General features: G+C 43.2%; 2 protein-coding genes across 2 annotated transcripts in view; one reads left to right on the top strand and one right to left on the bottom strand.

Moving 5' to 3' along the window:
• Positions 1–856, top strand: part of MGAM2 (maltase-glucoamylase 2 (putative)) — an 83,678-nt gene extending 82,822 nt beyond the window's left edge. Inside the window, 2 exon segments of the mRNA XM_032867306.1 lie at positions 1–10; positions 12–856. The exon segment at positions 1–10 is cut by the window's left edge and continues 464 nt beyond it. Of these exon segments, the coding sequence (XP_032723197.1) occupies positions 1–10; positions 12–821 (820 nt within the window). The 3' untranslated portion in view covers positions 822–856.
• Positions 857–11,576: 10,720 nt separating this feature from the next.
• Positions 11,577–18,934, bottom strand: LOC116872912 (putative DBH-like monooxygenase protein 2). The gene is made up of 13 exons (XM_032866410.1): positions 18,626–18,934; positions 17,587–17,733; positions 16,927–17,088; positions 16,622–16,705; positions 15,710–15,877; positions 15,417–15,519; positions 15,068–15,234; positions 14,643–14,734; positions 14,319–14,415; positions 14,118–14,177; positions 12,885–13,015; positions 12,116–12,230; positions 11,577–11,819 (listed from the first exon to the last, which is right to left on the bottom strand). Exons 1-13 carry the CDS (start codon positions 18,932–18,934, stop codon positions 11,577–11,579), a joined length of 1,878 nt encoding a protein of 625 aa, XP_032722301.1.
• Between the last annotated feature and the right edge of the window lie 29 nt (positions 18,935–18,963).

Below are 18,963 nucleotides of genomic sequence, written 5' to 3'. Positions count from 1 at the left end.
ACACTCCCTCCCCGACAGGTTCTACTGCCTTTACACCTACTGCTACCATCCCTTATAGCACTACGCCTTCCCCCACGAATACCATCGCTAGCAATAGTACTCTTCCTACCACGGACACTCCCTTCCCGACAGATACTACTGCCTTTACACCTACTACCACCACCCCTTACAGCACTACACCTTCCCCAACGAATACCTCTGCCAGCAGTAGTACTCTTCCTACCACATACACTCCCTTCCCGGCAGGTACTACTACCTTTACACCTATTGCTACCATCCCTTACAGCACTACGCCTTCTCCCGCAAATACTGCCACTAGCAGTAGTACTCTTCCTACCACCACTGGCAACCATACTCCTATTACCAGTTCTCCTTCCCCTACAATATCTGGTGGTAATAGTACTAGTAATACTATTCCTACAGTATCTACTTCTTCTACAGATATTCACTCTATTAGCACTAATACCATAGCTATCTCTACCACCAATACTATAAATAGTACAGGGCAGGCAGTAAATATTACTGATGCAGATAACTCTAGCAGTGTTCCAGGTAATACTACACATGTTTCTATTCCACATACCACAATAGCCTTAGACACATCAATGACTACTCTTATAGACACAACAACTCACCATCAGGTAACAAAAAACTCTACAGTCAGTTATTTACCTATTATTACAACTAATGCTACCACCAGTATTATAAATACTACCACATATGTTCTAAATACTATCATTCTTAATAGAACAACAATGAATGCTTCTGCTACCATACCAACTTATATTGAAAATGCCATAAATGCTACTCTAGTTCCATGATTACTATCCAAAGCAGTATAATTACTATAGACATCTCTTTAAAACAACTATTACAGATATAAAAAATCAATGAAAGATACATGATTTTATGCTACATAAGTTTTCACAGATAAATATTAACACCAGTTTTTATAAATATGGCTACTCCAAGCACTATAGACACAGTTGATATGTCTAAAGATACATCCATGACTATTTTATAAGTATAATTAAAGAAACCATGGATACTTCTTCTGCAGCCAGAATATGTACTCCTATTTTAAAAATTATGAGCCCTATAGACCTATCAATTAAACTGTAGATATTTTATATATCCTTGCTAGAGACTTCATAGATGATTTTGGTATCTCAGAAAATACCATATTAGTCTCTGTAAATACTATTTCTTTAGATGTAGTTATTAAAGTAACATAACTTGTTCTTAGGTTATGGGACATGATACCATATCTGAAAGCACTGGTGATATGTGGCACTCAGATGGCCACTGTAGCAACAGTTGTTAATATTATAGTAATTATTTAATTAGTAATGTTAAAAATCATGCCTTATTTTCCTATGGATTTTTCCACATACCATGGCTATCAATAGAGTAATACACTATTACACATCCTGAAAACATTCTCACTTCTAAAACAATCCTAGGTATAACCATAGATATGGAAAGTGCTACCACTGTAGATCTTGTATATATTTGGACTCCAGGAACTAAAATAATTAAATTAAAAATGTTAGATGTTACTTTTACTATCATAGGAAATAATGTGATTATAGATGTTAAAAACATAACTTCCTAAACTTTGCAACCACTACTTCCATAGGTACTACTGATACTCTTACTGCAAATTTGATAAGTACTTTTATTTACAGACCTTAAATGCACTTCCAGGAAATTAACAGTTAATTTTCCTTAGGAGATAATCTTAGGGTCCTTGCTGTTATCCTGAATGACTGGATTCAATTACAAATCTCTAACTCTTCTAGAAATCACCCAGGTGGAGATGCATATTTAAAGATATGGCTTAGGGGAAATAGTCTCTGCCCTGGGATTGGAGTTCTTGTTGACTTTTAACTCGTTATAATCTTGTTTACTTTTTCTCTTATCTACCAGCTTTTCCCTTATTACTTCACTGTGAACTCCCCTTCTGTGTTAGGACTTTCATCATGTTCTTGGTCTTTCATATCCAAATTTACTATTTATCCTTGGTCTGTTACTTTCTTAGATCAGCCAGACCCCATAAATAGACTCATGGTCATAACCAAATATAGCCATTTGAATGCTATTGAAGACATAATCCTAGGACAGTATTCTCAAAATGTAGTTTGGAGACCCATGGAGGACATAGAACTCTTTCTGGGGTTCACAAGGTCAAATCTGTTTTAATAATACTATGCTTTTCTATTCCTTTTTAACTTTCATCCTCTATTAGTATACAGTGGCATTTTCCAGAGACTTTATGCTGTGTGGTGTTGCTATAGATGAATACAGAAACAGATATAAGGATCTCCCTGTATCTATTGAGATAGACATTAAACAGATTTACAAAATATAAAATATCATTCTTTTCACAATTTTATGCTTTGAAAATATTTGTTTTTCATAAAAATATTTTATTTATGTGAACATGCAGTTGATATATTGTTATTTTTAATGAATGAAAAAATAAATATTTTACAAAGTATTTTACAAATGACTCAAGTTTAATTTTGAAAGTACATATTAACAGATAAAAGCCACCTAAACCAAGCACAGGGTCTTCACTAAATTTGAATGTAAAGGGCTTTTTTTTTTTTTAAGATTCTATTTATTTATTTGAGAGAGAAAGCATGAACGGGGGGGGGAGCAGAAGGAGGGGGACAAGGAGACTCCACACTGAGCACGGAGCCTGCCTCATGGCTCAATCTCATGACACTGAGATCATGACCTGAGCCAAAATCAAGAGTTGGATTCTCAACTGACTGAGCCCCCCAGGCACCCCTGTAAAGAGAGCAGTTTTGAGACCACAAAGAGTTTGAAGATCACTTGCATAGTCATTATAATACATCATAATATATTATGAACTTTCCCAGCACTTAGGAACTCCAGCAACTGTGACTTAAGGTTCTAACTACATACACCCCCTACTATGAACACATCTGCCCAGCATTCTGATCTACCACCACACCTGCACTATTGTGTGGCTGGCCTGATGGGGTTCCACATGAGGGGCAAAGATTCATCAGTTAGTTGCATTTGCCTTTTGGAATCTTCCCACAACCTGCCCCCTTCTGAATTAAGTTGATAGACCTTATACCAGGGCATATATGCCTCTCAACCTGATCTTCCAACTCAAAACAAAACGAAACTCATAATTCCAAACTGTACCACTGGCCTTGGTCATAGACTCCCTCACTTGTGTCTTTACCAAGAGAGCTCCAATGCCCTTATCTTGTTGGCACCACAAACCCTGATATGAGACAAAGTGTTCTGTGTCTTAAGGCACACGGTGTTCTGCTGCCAGCCGATTAATTGGCCAAAAGCTTTGCTTAAAGTACTTGGGATTTGGAAAACTGAGGATGAACTTGTTCAAACAACCATAGTCCTATAGGAAATTAATTCCCTTTGTGTCCATAAATCAGCCCTAATGGAAAATTTGGGATCTTGAAAAGGGAAGTAATCCTGAAAAAAAGAACAACAGCAACAACAAAAACAAACCAAACAAAACAGAAAAAAGGAAACCTGGACTTCAGGTGTTTGAAGAAACGTGAGGATTGAAACTGGAGAGTCTACACACAAGATACACTCCTTGAATCATTTAGAGAACCTGAAAAAGGAAGAGCCAAATATCAGCTCCTTCTGAGTCTTGAGCTCTGTGTGTTCATCAGACCCTGACACGGATGAATGGACTCCACGGGACCAGCTCTGTGAATACCACCTGCTGTGAGGTTGGTACAGGGACTATGACTTTAGGTGGACATGCCACTCCTTGCCTCGGTTTCTCATCTAGAAGAGGGAGTAAACATCAGAACTGCAATGTACATAGAAATGCATTTTCAGTCTGTAAAGTGCTTATACAAAATTTTATTATTTTTATTATTATTACATAATCCATTGAGTGTTGTTAATGTCTGTTTAAACTTTTTCCTTCTTCTTCCCCTTGGATTTCCTGAGACCAGAGCTGTTTTTCCTTAATACTGTTACTTTGTCATAAGGCTACCCTATGTCTCTTTTTTTCAAATGTTTTCAAATGTTTCACTGCTAAATTAAATAATGCCCATCTTTCCTCACTTTATAAAATAAAGTGAATGGACATAATTATCCCAATTTTATGTTTAAGTTATTTTTCTATAATTTTTCTTAAGCTTTTTATACTTGCTGCTGTTCGTTGGTTGCCTTCTAGAGAATAAAATGTATAAACAAAACATAGACAAGAAAAATTTTGAAGTAGCCAGTAGAGTTCATGTAGACTATGTGTGTGTATTTGTGTGTGTGTGTTCATGCACATTATTTTACATAGCAAACATCATATTTTCTGCCAGTAACATTTTCTTTGGTTTGTATAATGAAATTAGATGTATCAGCCTTTCTTCATGTTTTTCAAAGAGCCTTGTTATTTGATGGTGTTTCACTGAATAGATCTGAGCGCTATTGCTTAGAAAGGCCTTGGTCCATCTCCTGTGCTGGCAACGAGATACTGAGTTGTGCAGTGGTTTTGCAAAAGTGTCTTATGTTCAGTCTCTGCACTGAGGGGTGGACAGGATAATAGTTGTCTCTCAATTTATCTGCAATGTGGTTATACTTCTGTTCACTTAGGTTTTGTCTAAATAGGATATAAACTTAGGGCTATGTTGAAATATAACATATGCATTTTATAATCACACCACAGTGAATGGGAAAGTGTGGCAAGATGGGGCTGGGACTGTCCTGGGTGGAGCAAGAGGCAGTCTTCCAAGTTGGAGGTGTTCTGAAGGCACCAGATGATGGGAAATCCTCAGAGAAGGTGGTCTCGAACTGGGCAGAGGGTAATTCACTTGGGCATAAGATGTTGTTGTTAAGATTTTATTTATTTATTTGAGACAGAGCACAAGGTGGGGAGCAGAGAGTAAGGGAGAGGAAGGAGCAGACTCCCTGCTGAGCAGGGACCGTCCCCCACATGGGCACCAGTCGCTGGACTCGGAGATCATGACCTTAGCCTCAGGCAGACACTTAACCAGCCAAGCCACATAGGCGCCCCTGGGAACAAAATGTTTAGAGATCTTTGGGAAAACTGCTTTCACCTAAGGCTAGAAGTTTTATCACATGTTAATTTTAATAATATGAGAAACTATAATTTCAAATTAGATAAGATTTTATTTTTCTTCCTGGAAAGCTATAATTTATGAATATAACATATCCTATGAACTTTATGACTTTATACTTTATGACATATCCTGTGAAAATATATATTTCTAATCCAGCTTGAGAAAAATTTAGCCTTTTATTGAATTATTTATAAAGATGATTAGTCAGACACAAAATTGGTAAGATAGATGGACAGGCTGTGTTATGGATATAAATCAAGTGTATTTCCCAAATTGTGCTATGGATATAACACAAGGGTATTTCCCAATATATGCCAAAATTAAGGCACATCTGAGTGGAAATAGACTTTAGGGATTATGTAGTTTAAAACTGCTGCCTCATAAAAGTTTCCTCTAAACCGTATCTTTCCAATCCTCATGGGCATTTGATTAAATACTTCCTTGAAAGGTTGCTCATTCAATTGTTAGGCAGTATTAATTTTTAAAACTTTTTTTTTGTGGTACAGAGATGAATTTTGGCTCCTCAGAGGTAATTTCATGAACTTTAATTTCATACCTTAAGTCATCTCTGTGATAGCTTCCCACCTTTTTGATGGAGGCTACTATCTTCCTACTGATCCTTTAGATCAAAGCTCTTTATTTCTCAAACAACACTCTCATGACCTCTAGTTTTAAGAAAAGGCCTACTTATTTTTACATAAATGTCACCATTTAAGTAAAATGACTGACTACTTAAACAATTATCTGTAAAATTGTAGTGATTTGCAGCTCAAGAAATACGTGTTAGGGACCCGCGCAGGCTCAGTCGGTTAAGTGACTGACTTGATTTCAGCTGGTGATCTCAGGGTTGTGAGATGGAGCCCCATGTAAGTCTTTGCACTGAGCGAAGAGCCTGCTTAAGATTCTATCTCTCCCTCTCCCTTTGCACTCCCTCTGCCCGCTTGCACTCTTTCTCTCTCTAAAAGAAAGAAAGAAATACATACTATTACTCACTTGTTACTACTTGTATTACGCACGACAGCTGAAATTAATCCAAGAGAATACCACAGCTTTCAGGCTGGAAGTTCTCTGCTCAGAGTCGTCAAAAAGTCTTGCTTGGAAAAACTTGACACATTTCTAAATGGATTTTTTTTTTCCCCAGGTTACTCTTTATGTGCCTTGTTTTTTTGTTTTTAACATTACCTCCATTTCTCATGCTGTCTTTGAACAGTGCTTGGGCTGGTTTCTTGTTTTAACTTGACTCCTTAATTTTGAAATAAGCTTGGAGAAAAGTTGCTAGAATAGTATGAAGAATTCCAGTATATTCTTTACCCAGATTTCCCAAACATTGATCAATTATTTATCATATCTGCTTTCTTTCTTTCTTCCTTCCCTCTCTCTCACACACAGGTATATAACCTGAGAGTTCATAAACAAAATGTCTCATCATCATCATCATAAACAAAATCTCTCATCATCATCATCTCATCAGCAAAACACTCTGCTGTGTATTTCTTAAAATGCAAAACATACTCTTACATGACCACAATATAACCAGTCAAATCAGGAAATTAGAATTTATACAATACTAGCACCTAATGTATAGACAATAGTCAAATTTCACCAATCGAGGGGTGCCTGGGTGGCTCAGTGGGCTAAGCATCTCCCTTCAGCTCAGGTCATGGTCTCAGGGTCCTGGGATGGAGCCCCACTTCGGGCTATCTGCTCAGCAGGGAGCTTGCTTTCCCCTCTCTCTCTGGCTGCCTCCCTGACTCCTTGGGATCTCTCTCTCTGTCAAATAAATAAATAAAATCTTAAAAACAAATCACCAATCGAGCCAGTAATGTTCTTTCTGGAAAACACAAAACAAATCGGTGATAATAGCAACAACAAAGAATTTGACCCAGAAGCACATGTTGTGTTGAACTGTTTAATTGGATTGTTTGCTACTTAGTGGTCTCTATGCTGAAACTATTCCTTAGTCCCTCTTTTTCATTCACAATTTTGATGTTTTTAAGGATTGCCAGCCAACTATTTGTAGAATATTCCTCATTTTCAGTTTGCCTAATATTTCCTCATGATTGCATTGATGTGCATTTTGGACAGAAATAAACACAGAAGTGATGCTGTGTCCCTCTTGGCACACCGCAGCAGGACACACATGGTGGCAATTTATTTGCCCATTTTTAGTGATAGTACTTTGGTTGAGGTGGTGTGTGCCAGGTTTCTCCACAGGAAAGTTACTATTTTTTTTCTCACAATAAGTAATAAATACATCACGATGAGATACTTTGAGGCTAGGTAGCTATCTGATTTCCCTCCTATTTGTTTTGTCATCTGTTGATGAGTCTTGCCTGAATCAATTCTTACTATAGATTTTTCAAACGGTGATTTTCCAACTTCACGTTCCTCCTGCATTCATTATTCAGCATTATAAAAGTCCTCTGTTCTTTACTATTTATTTTTTGAGTAATTCTTGGTAAATAGCCACTTCCCTGAACCCCCTAAATGTGCATCCTTTCTGAGGTCCCCACATAACCTCACAATCCAGCAACTAAAATTCTAACTCCTAGCAATTGGGGGCTTCTAGGCTCTTCTTTACTGGGGCCACTCTGGTTGGTGAGTGCCTGAGTAAAGCCTTTGATGTGTGAAGCTAGAAAGCGATTCCTGTCTGTGCAGGAACTGGACTAGTCAAGAGCAGCTGAACTTCTAGCTTAGGGGTCCTCAGTCTTGGGTATGTACTGGGAGCTCCTGTTCCATAATTCATTAATGCCTGGACTCTTGCCCATCAACCAGGTAACTCTAATACAGAGTCAAGGTTGGGAGCCACCGTATTGGTGGAGTGGTGAGGCAGGGAGTTTTCTGGTCAGTTGATGCTGACTCAGTGGTAGTGGAATTTAGACATTGGTGGAAATTCTAGCCAACAGGGAAAAGAAACTAAGTTATCAGCTTCCTGAAAGAGAGAGAGAGACAGAGAGGAAGAGAGAGAAGGAAGAGGAGGAAGCAGAAAAAGAGAGAAGAGAAAGGAAGACAGAGAGGAGAGAGAAGAATGTGACAAAATATAGACAATGGATAAAGCTAGATAAAAGATATATGAGAATTCTTGCAACTTTTCCATAAGTTAGAAATTGTATCAAAATATTCAGCAAGAAGAGAGCCTGGGTGGCTCAGTCAATTAAGCATCCAACTCTTGATTTTAGCTCAGGTCATAATCTTGGGATCATGAGATCCAACTCCATGTCAGGCTCCTTGCTCAGCAGGAGTCCGATGGAGACTCTCCCTCTGCCCCCTCCCTACTTGTGTGCTCTCTCTCTAAAGTAAATAAGTAAAATAAAATCTTAAAAAAATATTCAGTAAGAAAGACCAGGGTCATTGTAAACATAAGCCCATGGTTCCTCTTGACCTCACAAAAACCACAGAAAAAAATAACGAGGGACTGAATCCTTTATTTACCCTCCACCTTTAATATGGGGTTTTGAGTAGAGGAGGTGAGGTGGAGAAAGAGCTATAGTCTCAGTCACTCAGAGCCAACCTGACTTTAGAGACTCCTCTGGGATGAGGGATGACAGGCCCAAGGGACAGAATGTTGAGGAAGTTGGGGTCATCTCTCCCCCTCAGCACTGAGCCCCTTCCTCCTGCAGTGTGTCATTAGGTCATCAGGAAACCGCAGTCACAAAGCTCATGAGCTGGAAGGCCTCGAGGTAACAAGTCTCATACCCTAGGTATGAACGTTTTAAAACATTTCCCCATAAGTATTGGCCTGAGCAATCTGTCTCATATATGTATAATGTAAATTAATCCCTTTTAACCATAGAAACGTCATTCCCAATAGGTTGATATAAGTAGAGTTCCTCTCTCTAGACAGTTGGGGAGGAAACACTCAGTGGCACTGGGAAAAGCTCAGAGGTGGATAGTGTGAGCCCAAGGAGAAAATGGCCCTTGAGGGGATCATAGAAACTTGACCCCAGCCCCACAAGGGCAGAGCAGGTGTTTGTCCCAGTTCCTGTTCTAACCTAATGTCAAGCACACAGTTGGTGCTCAGTACGTGCATGATCACTAAATGCTGAAGTCAGGAGATGGAAAGAAAAATAAGATGAATGAAGGGAGGCCAACAAGAACAAAAAATTCAAGGGAGCAGGAAGGAAAGCAGAGGTGCCTGGGACCTGCACTGGGCCATGAGCTGGGCAAAGGGAGTCACAGGGAGATTTTGGCTCAGAACCTAGGGGTAGCTGCCCAGCTGGCTTGAACCTATCAGGGTAGACCTGAGATTAAAGCTGCAGTGTAAACTAAGGGTTGGTGTCTGAAACCCAGCCAGAGAGGGATTTTTTTTTAAGATTTTATTTATTTATTAGACAGACAGAGCACAAGTAGGCAGAGAAGCAGGCAGAGAGAGAGGAGGAAGCAGGGTCCCCGCCGAGCAGAACGCCCGATGCGGGGCTTGATCCCAGGACCCTGAGATCATGACCTGAGCCGAAGGCAGAGCCTTAACCCTCTGAGCCACCCAGGTGCCCCTGGTTATTGTTTTAAATCTGGAGGTTGGGGTTGAATGAATTTGTTTGGGAGCCTTGGAATAATACAGAATATTGGAATAGAAATGCCAGCCTTGACAAGGCGAAGAGAAAAGTGGTCTGTGCCTGTTGTTTCGCATTTTTTTTAAGATTTTATTTATTTGACAGAGATCACAAGTAGGCAGAGAGGCAGAGAGAGAGAGAGAGAGAGAGGAAGCAGGAGCCCTGCTGAGCAGAGAGCCCGATGCGGGGCTCAATCCCACGACCCTGGGATCATGACCTGAGCCGAAGGCAGAGGCTTAACCCACTGAGCCACCCAGACGCCCCTGTTTCACATTTCTATCTACATCTCATCTTTATCTACATGTTTCCTCATGCTGTAGAAGGCAATCTCTGTACCTCAGGCAACTGCCAAATGGCATCAACCATGCTTTAGGATCAAAAGGAACGCCTCCATTTCCCTTGAATGGTGGGACCACAGAGATACTCAACAGTGAGTACATACAGTCCTCTGGCTTCAGGTGAGCCTAGTTTTTTCCATCATCATAAACTTTGAAAAACCTCTTTGATTTAAGGACAGCAAGTCCTTCTACTCACACATCATGGGGCCCAGAAGTGACCTCAAGTACTGAACACATCCAGGATCAAGAGCAGGAGCTGAAGGTGAACACTGGAGATGTTGCATCATCTTAGAATGGAGCCTCCAGAATTCTTCAGAAGAAGTGACAGTAAAGATAAGGGGCTCAGTATCTAGCATATACCTCCTCAGTCCAGGAACTAGGGCTATGATATTCAGTCAATGCTTGGTCCCTCAAGCAGTGATAAACAATTTACTGAGGCCAGATCCCTGGTTTCTAAGGGGTTAAGATTTCTCTAAACACCTCGGGATCACCAGAGAAGGAGTCCCTACCAGAGCACATGAACAATGAGCAAGGCAATTCATAAAATGGCATTGTGACTTTAAATCTCAAAGGAGAAGGTGCTACACAGATTCTCGAGCTTAGAAAACAGAATTACCCTCCAGAAGCCCAGAACAGCCACTGCCAATGCATCCTTCCCTTTCAACCGTGGTTGCAAATTGCAGCCTGACTGCTCAGAGGATTTGTGTCTATACCCTGCTCTGTCCATGTGAACCTTCTTGACATGCCCTGGGCTCCAGAGCTAAGGACTGCCCCACTCCACCTTGGCCTTGACCTGTTTGCAGAGCCCAATTCTCCCTGCCTGGCCCATTAGGCTCTTGACCCCTAGTGAGCTGAGTGTTGAGAATGAGACACTTGATGGGATAAACAAAGGTCATCTGGTAGCAGAGGCACGGGTGAGAAGAGCAAGGACGATGTTGCCTTTTGGGCAACTGGATCCTCAGATACCCTCTGTATGTCTTACACTGAACCATTTGAGACACCTCACAGCTTCATCTCCTGGACCAAAGGCTCAAAGGAAGGAGATGGCAACAGGAAGCGAGTTAAATTTTATTTAATCTGATGTCTTGAGCTTTGTCCTTTATAAACACAGCCTCTCCCTTTACTACCAATCCCACATGTGGCTTGCTGCCTCTGCCTCACAGGGAGGGTTGAGCAAAAAATGCCCTAAGAAAGGAGAATCAGGAGCCCCCTTTATGGTCAGCATGGGCAAGGGAGGGTTTGGAAAGCTTTCCCACTGCATGCAAGCCACTTCACCAGCTGGCATCCCCTTAGGTAATCTGGAGCATCAGACTTCTCAGAGAGTGGTCCAGCCTTAAATCCAGATTTTGTCAGAAAACATGTGGTCCCATCAGTGTTTTCAAAGCTTGAAAGGCTGAATTGCTTCCCTCAGCATGGAAGAGCTTTTATGGAATAGGCGACATCCCCAGGCCTGCAATGTCATGGCCTGGGTCATGGGAAGGGGCACAGATAGGGGACATCGGAGAGCCCAAGAAGAGGGGAATTTCTGTATTTGATAAGAAGAAGGATGAGCAGAGAGTAACCTGAGTATTTGAAATGAGGAGACAGTATCAGACTCCAACTTGCAGGGTGGCAAGAAGCCAAGAAAGAGCCCCCTGCCCAAACAAGAGGGCAGCCAGAGAGAGGTGCCTCAGGGTAGCAGTGCTGGAGCCTGAGAGGGCCACTGGTGCAGCCCTGAAGCCTGCAGGGGTTTTGTCCTGAGGCTCCACTTTGCCTCCAGAGGACTCCAAGCATGGTCCCCGAGCAGTTGGGATGATGTCCGGAATCCAGCCTGTCGTGTTTTCCACCAATTCCTGCAGCACAAGGAAAATGGGAGAAGATGGGTAAAGACAGAATTCTTCCCCACTCATTTCCTTTCTTCAGCCCTTACTTGCTGATTCCCCAGTCTTTGCAGTCTCATAAACTAGCTGGGAGACCACCCTCCCCACACCACTCCACAGTCTGGAGCAGCACCAGCGCATCTTTCTGCTCCCCAGCCCCTCCTTCTTGACCCAGTGTTCCCACCTTTGTCATTCACTGAATTCCTCCCTTCTTTTCCTGGCTTAGCCCAGTACCATCCCCAGAGGGTGCTGTCTCCTGGGACACTCACATCAATGGTCTTTATTATCACCATCTGCTGGGCCTCCTTGCAGGCTTTCTCAGCCGCCTTAATGTTCTCTGGGGTCCACTCAATATTGTTCATGGCCATCATGCCCTCCATGGGGCTGCCGTGGGCAGGGGAACACATGATGGGTTAGGGTCAACGTAAAGCTTTGACAAAATACCTTCATGTTTGTTAGCATCATTTCCATGTTGGCATAAGCCAGAAGGAATGCCTCACAATTCAATAAGACAACCATGAATTTGGCAGATGGAGAAATAGCAAAATTCACAGATGAGCAGTTTCTTTTAAAGTGAAAAAGTGAAACTCCTGACTCTTTAAAGAAGTGGTTCTTAATCTGGGAGCCTTGAAGTCTAAGAAGGTGGATTGAGTGATTCAGGGAACATGTAAAGGCCCTGAAATTGTATGTGGAATGGGTGTGTTTGCACAGATATGCATTTTCTTGGGAAAGGAGTTTCAGGGCTTTCATCAAATCTCAGAGACAACCCTCACCCCTAAATAATTAAGGGTCATTACTTAGTGACTTAAGTAAACAGTCTTTGACTGAGTGAGATAGCACATGAGATAAAGGCAGACAGAGAATTTGTACGTAAGTCATCTAACTCTTAGAGGTCAGTTCTTACCTGCTTTTCTGGGTGACCTCATTGATATGGGGGGATAAAAGCCTATTCTGTGTTATGTCAGAGCATTGACAGAAGAGTCAGAGCAAGACCCCTCCCACACACACTTGAAGTTCTTCTCTTCCAGGGTGACTCACTCTGATACCTCCTCCCCAAGCTCATGGGCCACGTGGATGATGTCAGGGTACCCCATGCAGCTGGAGATATTATTTCGGGGATAGTAGAAGAGGAAGATGAGGCACATCTCATTAATGGTGCTGGGGCCCCCCTGAGGAAGAAAAGAGAGACAGAGATGGAACACAAAGTCACAAAGCAAGCAGAGAGAGGGGGACAAGGCATGTAGGAAATAGTGTAGGTGGTCATTCTACCAATGATGCTGTTTTCATTTTCCCTTAATCTACAACCAGCTGAATGAATGTTCATCTACTTCTTACACACCCTTCCTTTTCCCCTCCTCTCCTTCCAATTGGTGGACAGTCATTGATATTATATACAAAGAAATAATACCTGCCCTGTCCTCTACACTTCCATGGCCTCTGCTCTGGTTTGAAAAGACAAGATGGTTGAGAAAATGAGAGAAGATATTGAGTTTCCTGAAAAAGTCACTCCCTTTTGATTTTCTCCAGGATTCCTCATCTCTACATGTCTAAAGCTGGATCTACTCAAATATGTCACATGTTCAGTTCACCATAGGAGGGTCTTATGGTTTTTCCCTATGAATCCCCTTGTGCATTATCCCCATTTGTGTCTTATAGTAGGTATCACTTTCTACCTTGCATAGTAATAATATATATGGCTGTAGTTTCTTCCTCAATAGCATGCAACCCCTTTGGAAACCTATAAGCACTGAACCACTCTTGACACACAAAAGGGGTGGGTTTCCTTGTGACCATAACAACAACAGCTAACTCTAACTGAACATCTACTATAAGCCAGGAAATGATCTAGATGTTTTATAAAGTTTAATCAACTTTTACAACAATTTTAAGAGTTACTATTATTAGTTCCTGTATGAATTAGGAGATTGAGGCACAAAGAGATTGAATAATTTATCTAAGATTAGAAAGCTAGTGATTGCGCTGACATTTGGAACCAGGCATGGAGACCATGAGCCCATGCTCTGGTTTATTATAGCATGCTGTCTTCCCATGGTGTTATTGGTCATTGACAGGAAAAGTAGGGAATCTTTGTACGCATCCTACAATCACAGGGATGTGAGAGCATAAAAAGCCCCATGTGAGTGGATAATAATATTGGAGGGAGAAAAAGGCTTCAGTTAGAATAATCAGAGTCACTCTATAGCCAAGACCAGGGATGGGCTCTATTCTGAGCCCATTGTGCTTGACCATGGTGGGAAGGGAGGTACTTACAAAAGTCAAGGAGTCCCGGTCCAGCGTCTGGTAGTTACATTCCACCAGCAACTCATCTCCCTATTCAGAGTGAAACATGAAGGCTGAAAGTAAGACACAGAAAGACTGGTATAGCCTTAGAACTCTCTTGGCCAACAGTAATGGCCTCTGATCCTGCCTCCCCTCCCTCAATTCCAGTCATGCCTTCCCACAGGCTCCCACCGGTTTGATCTCTGCTCGATAAGGTAAATCTCGAGTCTCCTGCAGATTGAAGTCATAAGAGTCATCTTTGCAGATTGTTCGGAGTTGTGCTCCATTTCTAGAGGGAACAAAGCAGTGTATGAGCTCATGCTGGGGGTGGGGGACTGGTTGCACATAAATCAGAAAACTTCTTTCACAGTCTTATTCTGACCACCTCTATTCTAGGGATAGTTCCAGCTCCTCCTATCCCAACCAAGCATAACCTTATACTGAAGAATAAATAACTATCCTCAAATTTGTTCCCATATGCAGATGGGAAAGCTTCAAGTCCATGTCTTCCCTTACCTGTATTGCACAGCCTGCAGAGCACGGCCAGCCAGGTGCGTGTGAAGCAGGTAGCCATATACCTGTATGTCAGGCACTGGGGCCCCATTCATCTGTGATGGGGAGGAGACACGTCTGGTTTGCATCTTGCCCTGTTCCTCCATTTGCCTCCCTTAATAGTTGACACCTTCCTTGTATGAATGACAGGAGCCCCTTTCATTCTTCCTGGGCCCTCCTGGACCCTCTTCCCGCCCCACCTCACAGTCCCCAAAGCCCCAACTCTTTCCTTCTCTTGCATGATTCATGTTAGTGGTTCTCCTGAGCACCAGGTTGTAGTTATTGTCCAAGTCTCAGACTCAGGGTGTATGTGCTTATGGATACCATCACAGCCCAGATCTGTGATGGGAAACAAGGAACCTCAGGGAAGGTATGCCTCCCAGCTTCACCTCTTCAAATTTCTCTGTCTTACACAGCCCGTAGGACAGGAAGGACTCTGCGCCCGGGGGTATGAAGTGGATGGGGAAGGTGAAGAAGCCCAGCTGGAGGACCCCCATGTCATATTTGCGCAGCTGTGCAGTGTAGTATAATCGGATGCCCGAGGAGTCATAAATGCCTGGTGCGGAATGGAACAATGACAGAGGACAAGAGAGCTGGTCACAATGTGAGAACAAGAGGAAAGCTGGGACAGGGATGTGACCAAAATGAGCCAGCGTGCAACCCACAGCAGCTTCCCAACACCTAAAAGAATCAGGAAGCTGCACCAGATTTTCCTCCATAAATGCTTTAGATACTTACCAGGAAGGTTGTGAAAATTGCTGTAATGTATCTCCAGTCGGATCCACTGTGGGTCTAAGGGGGTGCCAATAGAGACACCCACATCATCTGGAAACTGGTAACTCTGTTGGATGAAAGCAGATCTGGCAGCAAGCAGGGCTGGATGCTAGGTGCAGGGGCTGGGACCCATGTTTTCTGGCCCTCATCCCAGACCTCCTCTGTCTCCTGGTCAACCATCAATCCAGCAATCCCAGTCATCTGAAAACATGCACCCCACCACCTTAGCCACCTAGTTCCCTCATCACAGGACTCACTGTGCCCCCGACAGCCCAGCCCACGATGACCTGTGAGCAGAGGGAGAAGGCAGGGTCAGCTCCATAGCAGTCACTGATACCCGTGGGGAGAACACTGGAATTGCCACAAGCATACACCAGGATGTGATGCACCATCGTCTCATTGTGCACGAGCAGCTTGGGCTCAAACTGGGTGAGAGAAGGGGGCAGATCATGGTCAAGATTTTCTATGTCAAGTCTTATTCCCCCCATCCTCTTTCCCCCAAATAAATCTATACCCATTTCCCACTTCTGTGTCTCTTTCTTTTCTATTTGTTCTCTGTTTTTCTTCCCCAACCCATCACTTACCCCACTTTGTTTGACTTCTCTCTCAGCCCTCACCCTTTTAAACTCTTTCCCTGAGTGCACAACATACTAAATCTAGCCAAGAATATCCCCAAGACTTCTGACTTTCCCTTAATAATCTCACCAGTCCACTATATCTGAGCACATGACTTGTTGGATTCTCCTCTAAAGAAAAAAAATGGCTCCCACACATTTGCTAGTTTTTGTAAGATCAAAATTAGAAATAACTGAACTGTGAAATCAGGTGACCATGTTGGAGTTCCCTCTGGCCAGATTTCACTAACCTGACAGCCCTTGGCCCTGTCCCCCGAGCCTGAACTTCCTCCTAGACAATGAGCACAATTCTAAGTCCAAGGTGGGGATTATACTTTGCTCTCTGGAAACACTAATTGATGACCTTCATCAAAATCTCTGCTGTATTGTGGGGCTCATATAGAACAGTGCTAGGAGTTATAGTTTGGGGCTCAGGAAAGCATGAAATTACTTCTCTTCAGCTTCTTCTCAGCAATTTTCTAAACACCATCCCTTCAGAGTTGACTGTGCCCACTGCACTGCTCAACTGCCTTAGCAGTGTCTGGTTCACTGTACCTTGAAGATGTGATGCTTCTTGCTAACGATGGGGAGAGGGAGGAAGGTACAGGCATACGTGGTGTCATCCTCTGGGATGAGGAACTGGAGAAGGACACATAAAGGCTGAGCTGGGTTGGAAATGAGGCTCTTAGGGAAGACAGGGGAAGGACAGAACAGCTTGGTGGTCCTCAGGGAATTATAGGAAATCACAGTAACCTCAATTCAAGGAACGTACTAAGTACTAGGTGCAAAAGGAGGATCTAACTTGAGTGGGAAGATGGGAAGGAGGCTTGGAGGTGGCTGGATGGGTAGAGGACTCTTACATCAGTGAGCTCCAAGTCATGGATGATGGTATCCTCAGGGAAATCAAGGTCGTCAGGATGGACTATTTGTAGCAGGAAGATGGACTTGATAAAAGTACGGTCCCGATCCAGCTTCAGAGTGTCATCCAGGCCATAGGTGGCCAACACCCTTATGGTGTCACTCTGGAGGTGTCATAGGCATCGAGGTGCTACTGCCCATGAATAGCACTTCGCAAACACCCACACCCAAGGACTGACACAAACCACTTGTTCACATCTACACAGTGGAGTGCAAAGAGCTTCTGACTGGGGTTCAGAACTGGTCAGGTTCTAGTTCTACCTCAGGGGCCAACTTGCTAGAAATATTGAGCAAGTCACATTCCCTCTCAATGCCTGTGTCCACATCTGAGAAATGACACTCTAAAGTTCAGTGAAATCAACGAAGGTTTTTAGAGAGGGGAGCCAGGGAGGTTGGGGTGGGTGCTTAATCTATGGGGGAATCACTCTGCAGAGGGCTTGTGGATTCGGAGAGGGGCACAACTGGGGCAGTGCCTGGAAATGTGGAGAGGGACAGAACCCCTAGGAACTGTGACCATGTTCTAGATTGGGGTTGACTCCACATCCCTGAAAGGAAAAGCTGCTTACAGTTGAATGCTTCTCCCCCACGCCTTACTGTTTTACCGTAATGTCTTGGTCGTGAGGATCACAGGAACGGAAGGGCCTAGAGAAGCGCATGGTGGTGTAGACGGCGTCTTCCATCAGCCCCTCCAACTCAGCATCCTGGCTCCCATCCTCCTCTAGGGTGTCTTCATCCACCAGGTGCTGATCCTGGGATCCAGTGAATATCAAAGAATAAGAACAGGAAGCCCCAATTATCATGACTTTGGAGAAGCTGGTGTCCCCTTAGTAACCCCAAGGTACTAAATTAGCAGAATCTGGTCCTTTATTTCATACCTTGCTCTTGGAACAGAGCATGACATAGGATGGATCCCTGGGGCAGAGGGGATACACAGTGTCTGATGGGGTTTCACCACTTGACCTTGATTTACTTTTCCTGTTCCAAATCTCAAGTCAATAAATCCTAGTGTTCCTGCGTCTCCAGCCCTTGACAGCTCCTTACGCTCTGAACTCTCTATGTTATTTATCCTCTCTTGGAGCTCATAACATTGACACTTACCCATTTAAATGCAGTTCCTGTGGGTGAGATTGGGAGAAATGGGTGAGCTGCTTTTTCATCTGTAAAATGGGGTAGTAATCATGTACCTCATAGTGAGGCTGTGAGGTTTAACATGGGAAGATTTGGGAACAATGCCTGGCTGATCAAGAGTACGTAACAATGTTAAGCTATTATTACTGTAGCTGCTGCTGTGGAGATTAGACCACTGCATATTGTTGCCCACCTGACTGAGTTTAACAGAAATTAGGGCTGAAGACTTGGTCTCAGGTAACATTGACTCTCCCCTATTGACCTGTAGTTAGTGGTGTAGGACTCTTTCAGTCCAGTGGTTCCACTCCTTAGCATCTTAGGGCCATGCAGTCCAGAAGACCTAGTTTGAAACTCTCCAATGGACCATTTCTGTAAGGAGAGATCAGTAGTCAGCTGGTGTTCTGGGCATGTGCCTGGATAAGTTTGGAAAATGTGGATCCTTCCTGGACCCAGAGATATCCTCAACCCAGCAAGAGACCTTCATCCTCGGAAGGGAATCACCCTCAGACTTACCGAGAAATAGACGTTGCCATCAGGCAGGACTCCTCCAACAACCAAATCACTCCCTACTCTGGTGTAGCGATTTGTGACACCCAGGCCCACCCAGCCAGTTGTCCGGACCTGCAGCTCAAAAGTGATGATCTCTGCCTCAAGGTCAAAGTCCCAGCGCAGGAAAATGACATTGGAAGGGTCTAGGAACCTGGAATAACGCAGGCGAGATGTGGGGCCAAGGCCTTTGCCTTGGGAGGAGGCCACCAGGGCCATAAGTAGGAGAAGCCTGAAGAGCAGGGCACAGGTCATGGCTCCTGGGGTCTGGAGCATCTCTCCTACAGACGGACACTCAAGAAGTA

Source organism: Lontra canadensis, unplaced genomic scaffold (assembly GCF_010015895.1).
Source record: "Lontra canadensis isolate GAN:19392208 unplaced genomic scaffold, GSC_riverotter_1.0 scaffold2, whole genome shotgun sequence".
Lineage (NCBI taxonomy): Eukaryota > Metazoa > Chordata > Mammalia > Carnivora > Mustelidae > Lontra > Lontra canadensis.
This window is presented reverse-complemented; position numbering and strand designations above follow the sequence as displayed.

What these genes read in the sequence shown, in the direction of transcription:
- LOC116872912 (XM_032866410.1), bottom strand. Translation starts at nt 18,934, where the DNA reads ATGCTCCAGACCCCAGGAGCCATGACCTGTGCCCTGCTCTTCAGGCTT. An exon ending in CTCACGACCAAGACATTACG is followed by an intron (nt 17,089 to 17,586) that starts GTAAAACAGTAA and finishes TGACACCTCCAG; the next exon opens with AGTGACACCATAAGGGTGTT. An exon ending in CAATTTTCACAACCTTCCTG is followed by an intron (nt 15,235 to 15,416) that starts GTAAGTATCTAA and finishes ATTCCGCACCAG; the next exon opens with GCATTTATGACTCCTCGGGC.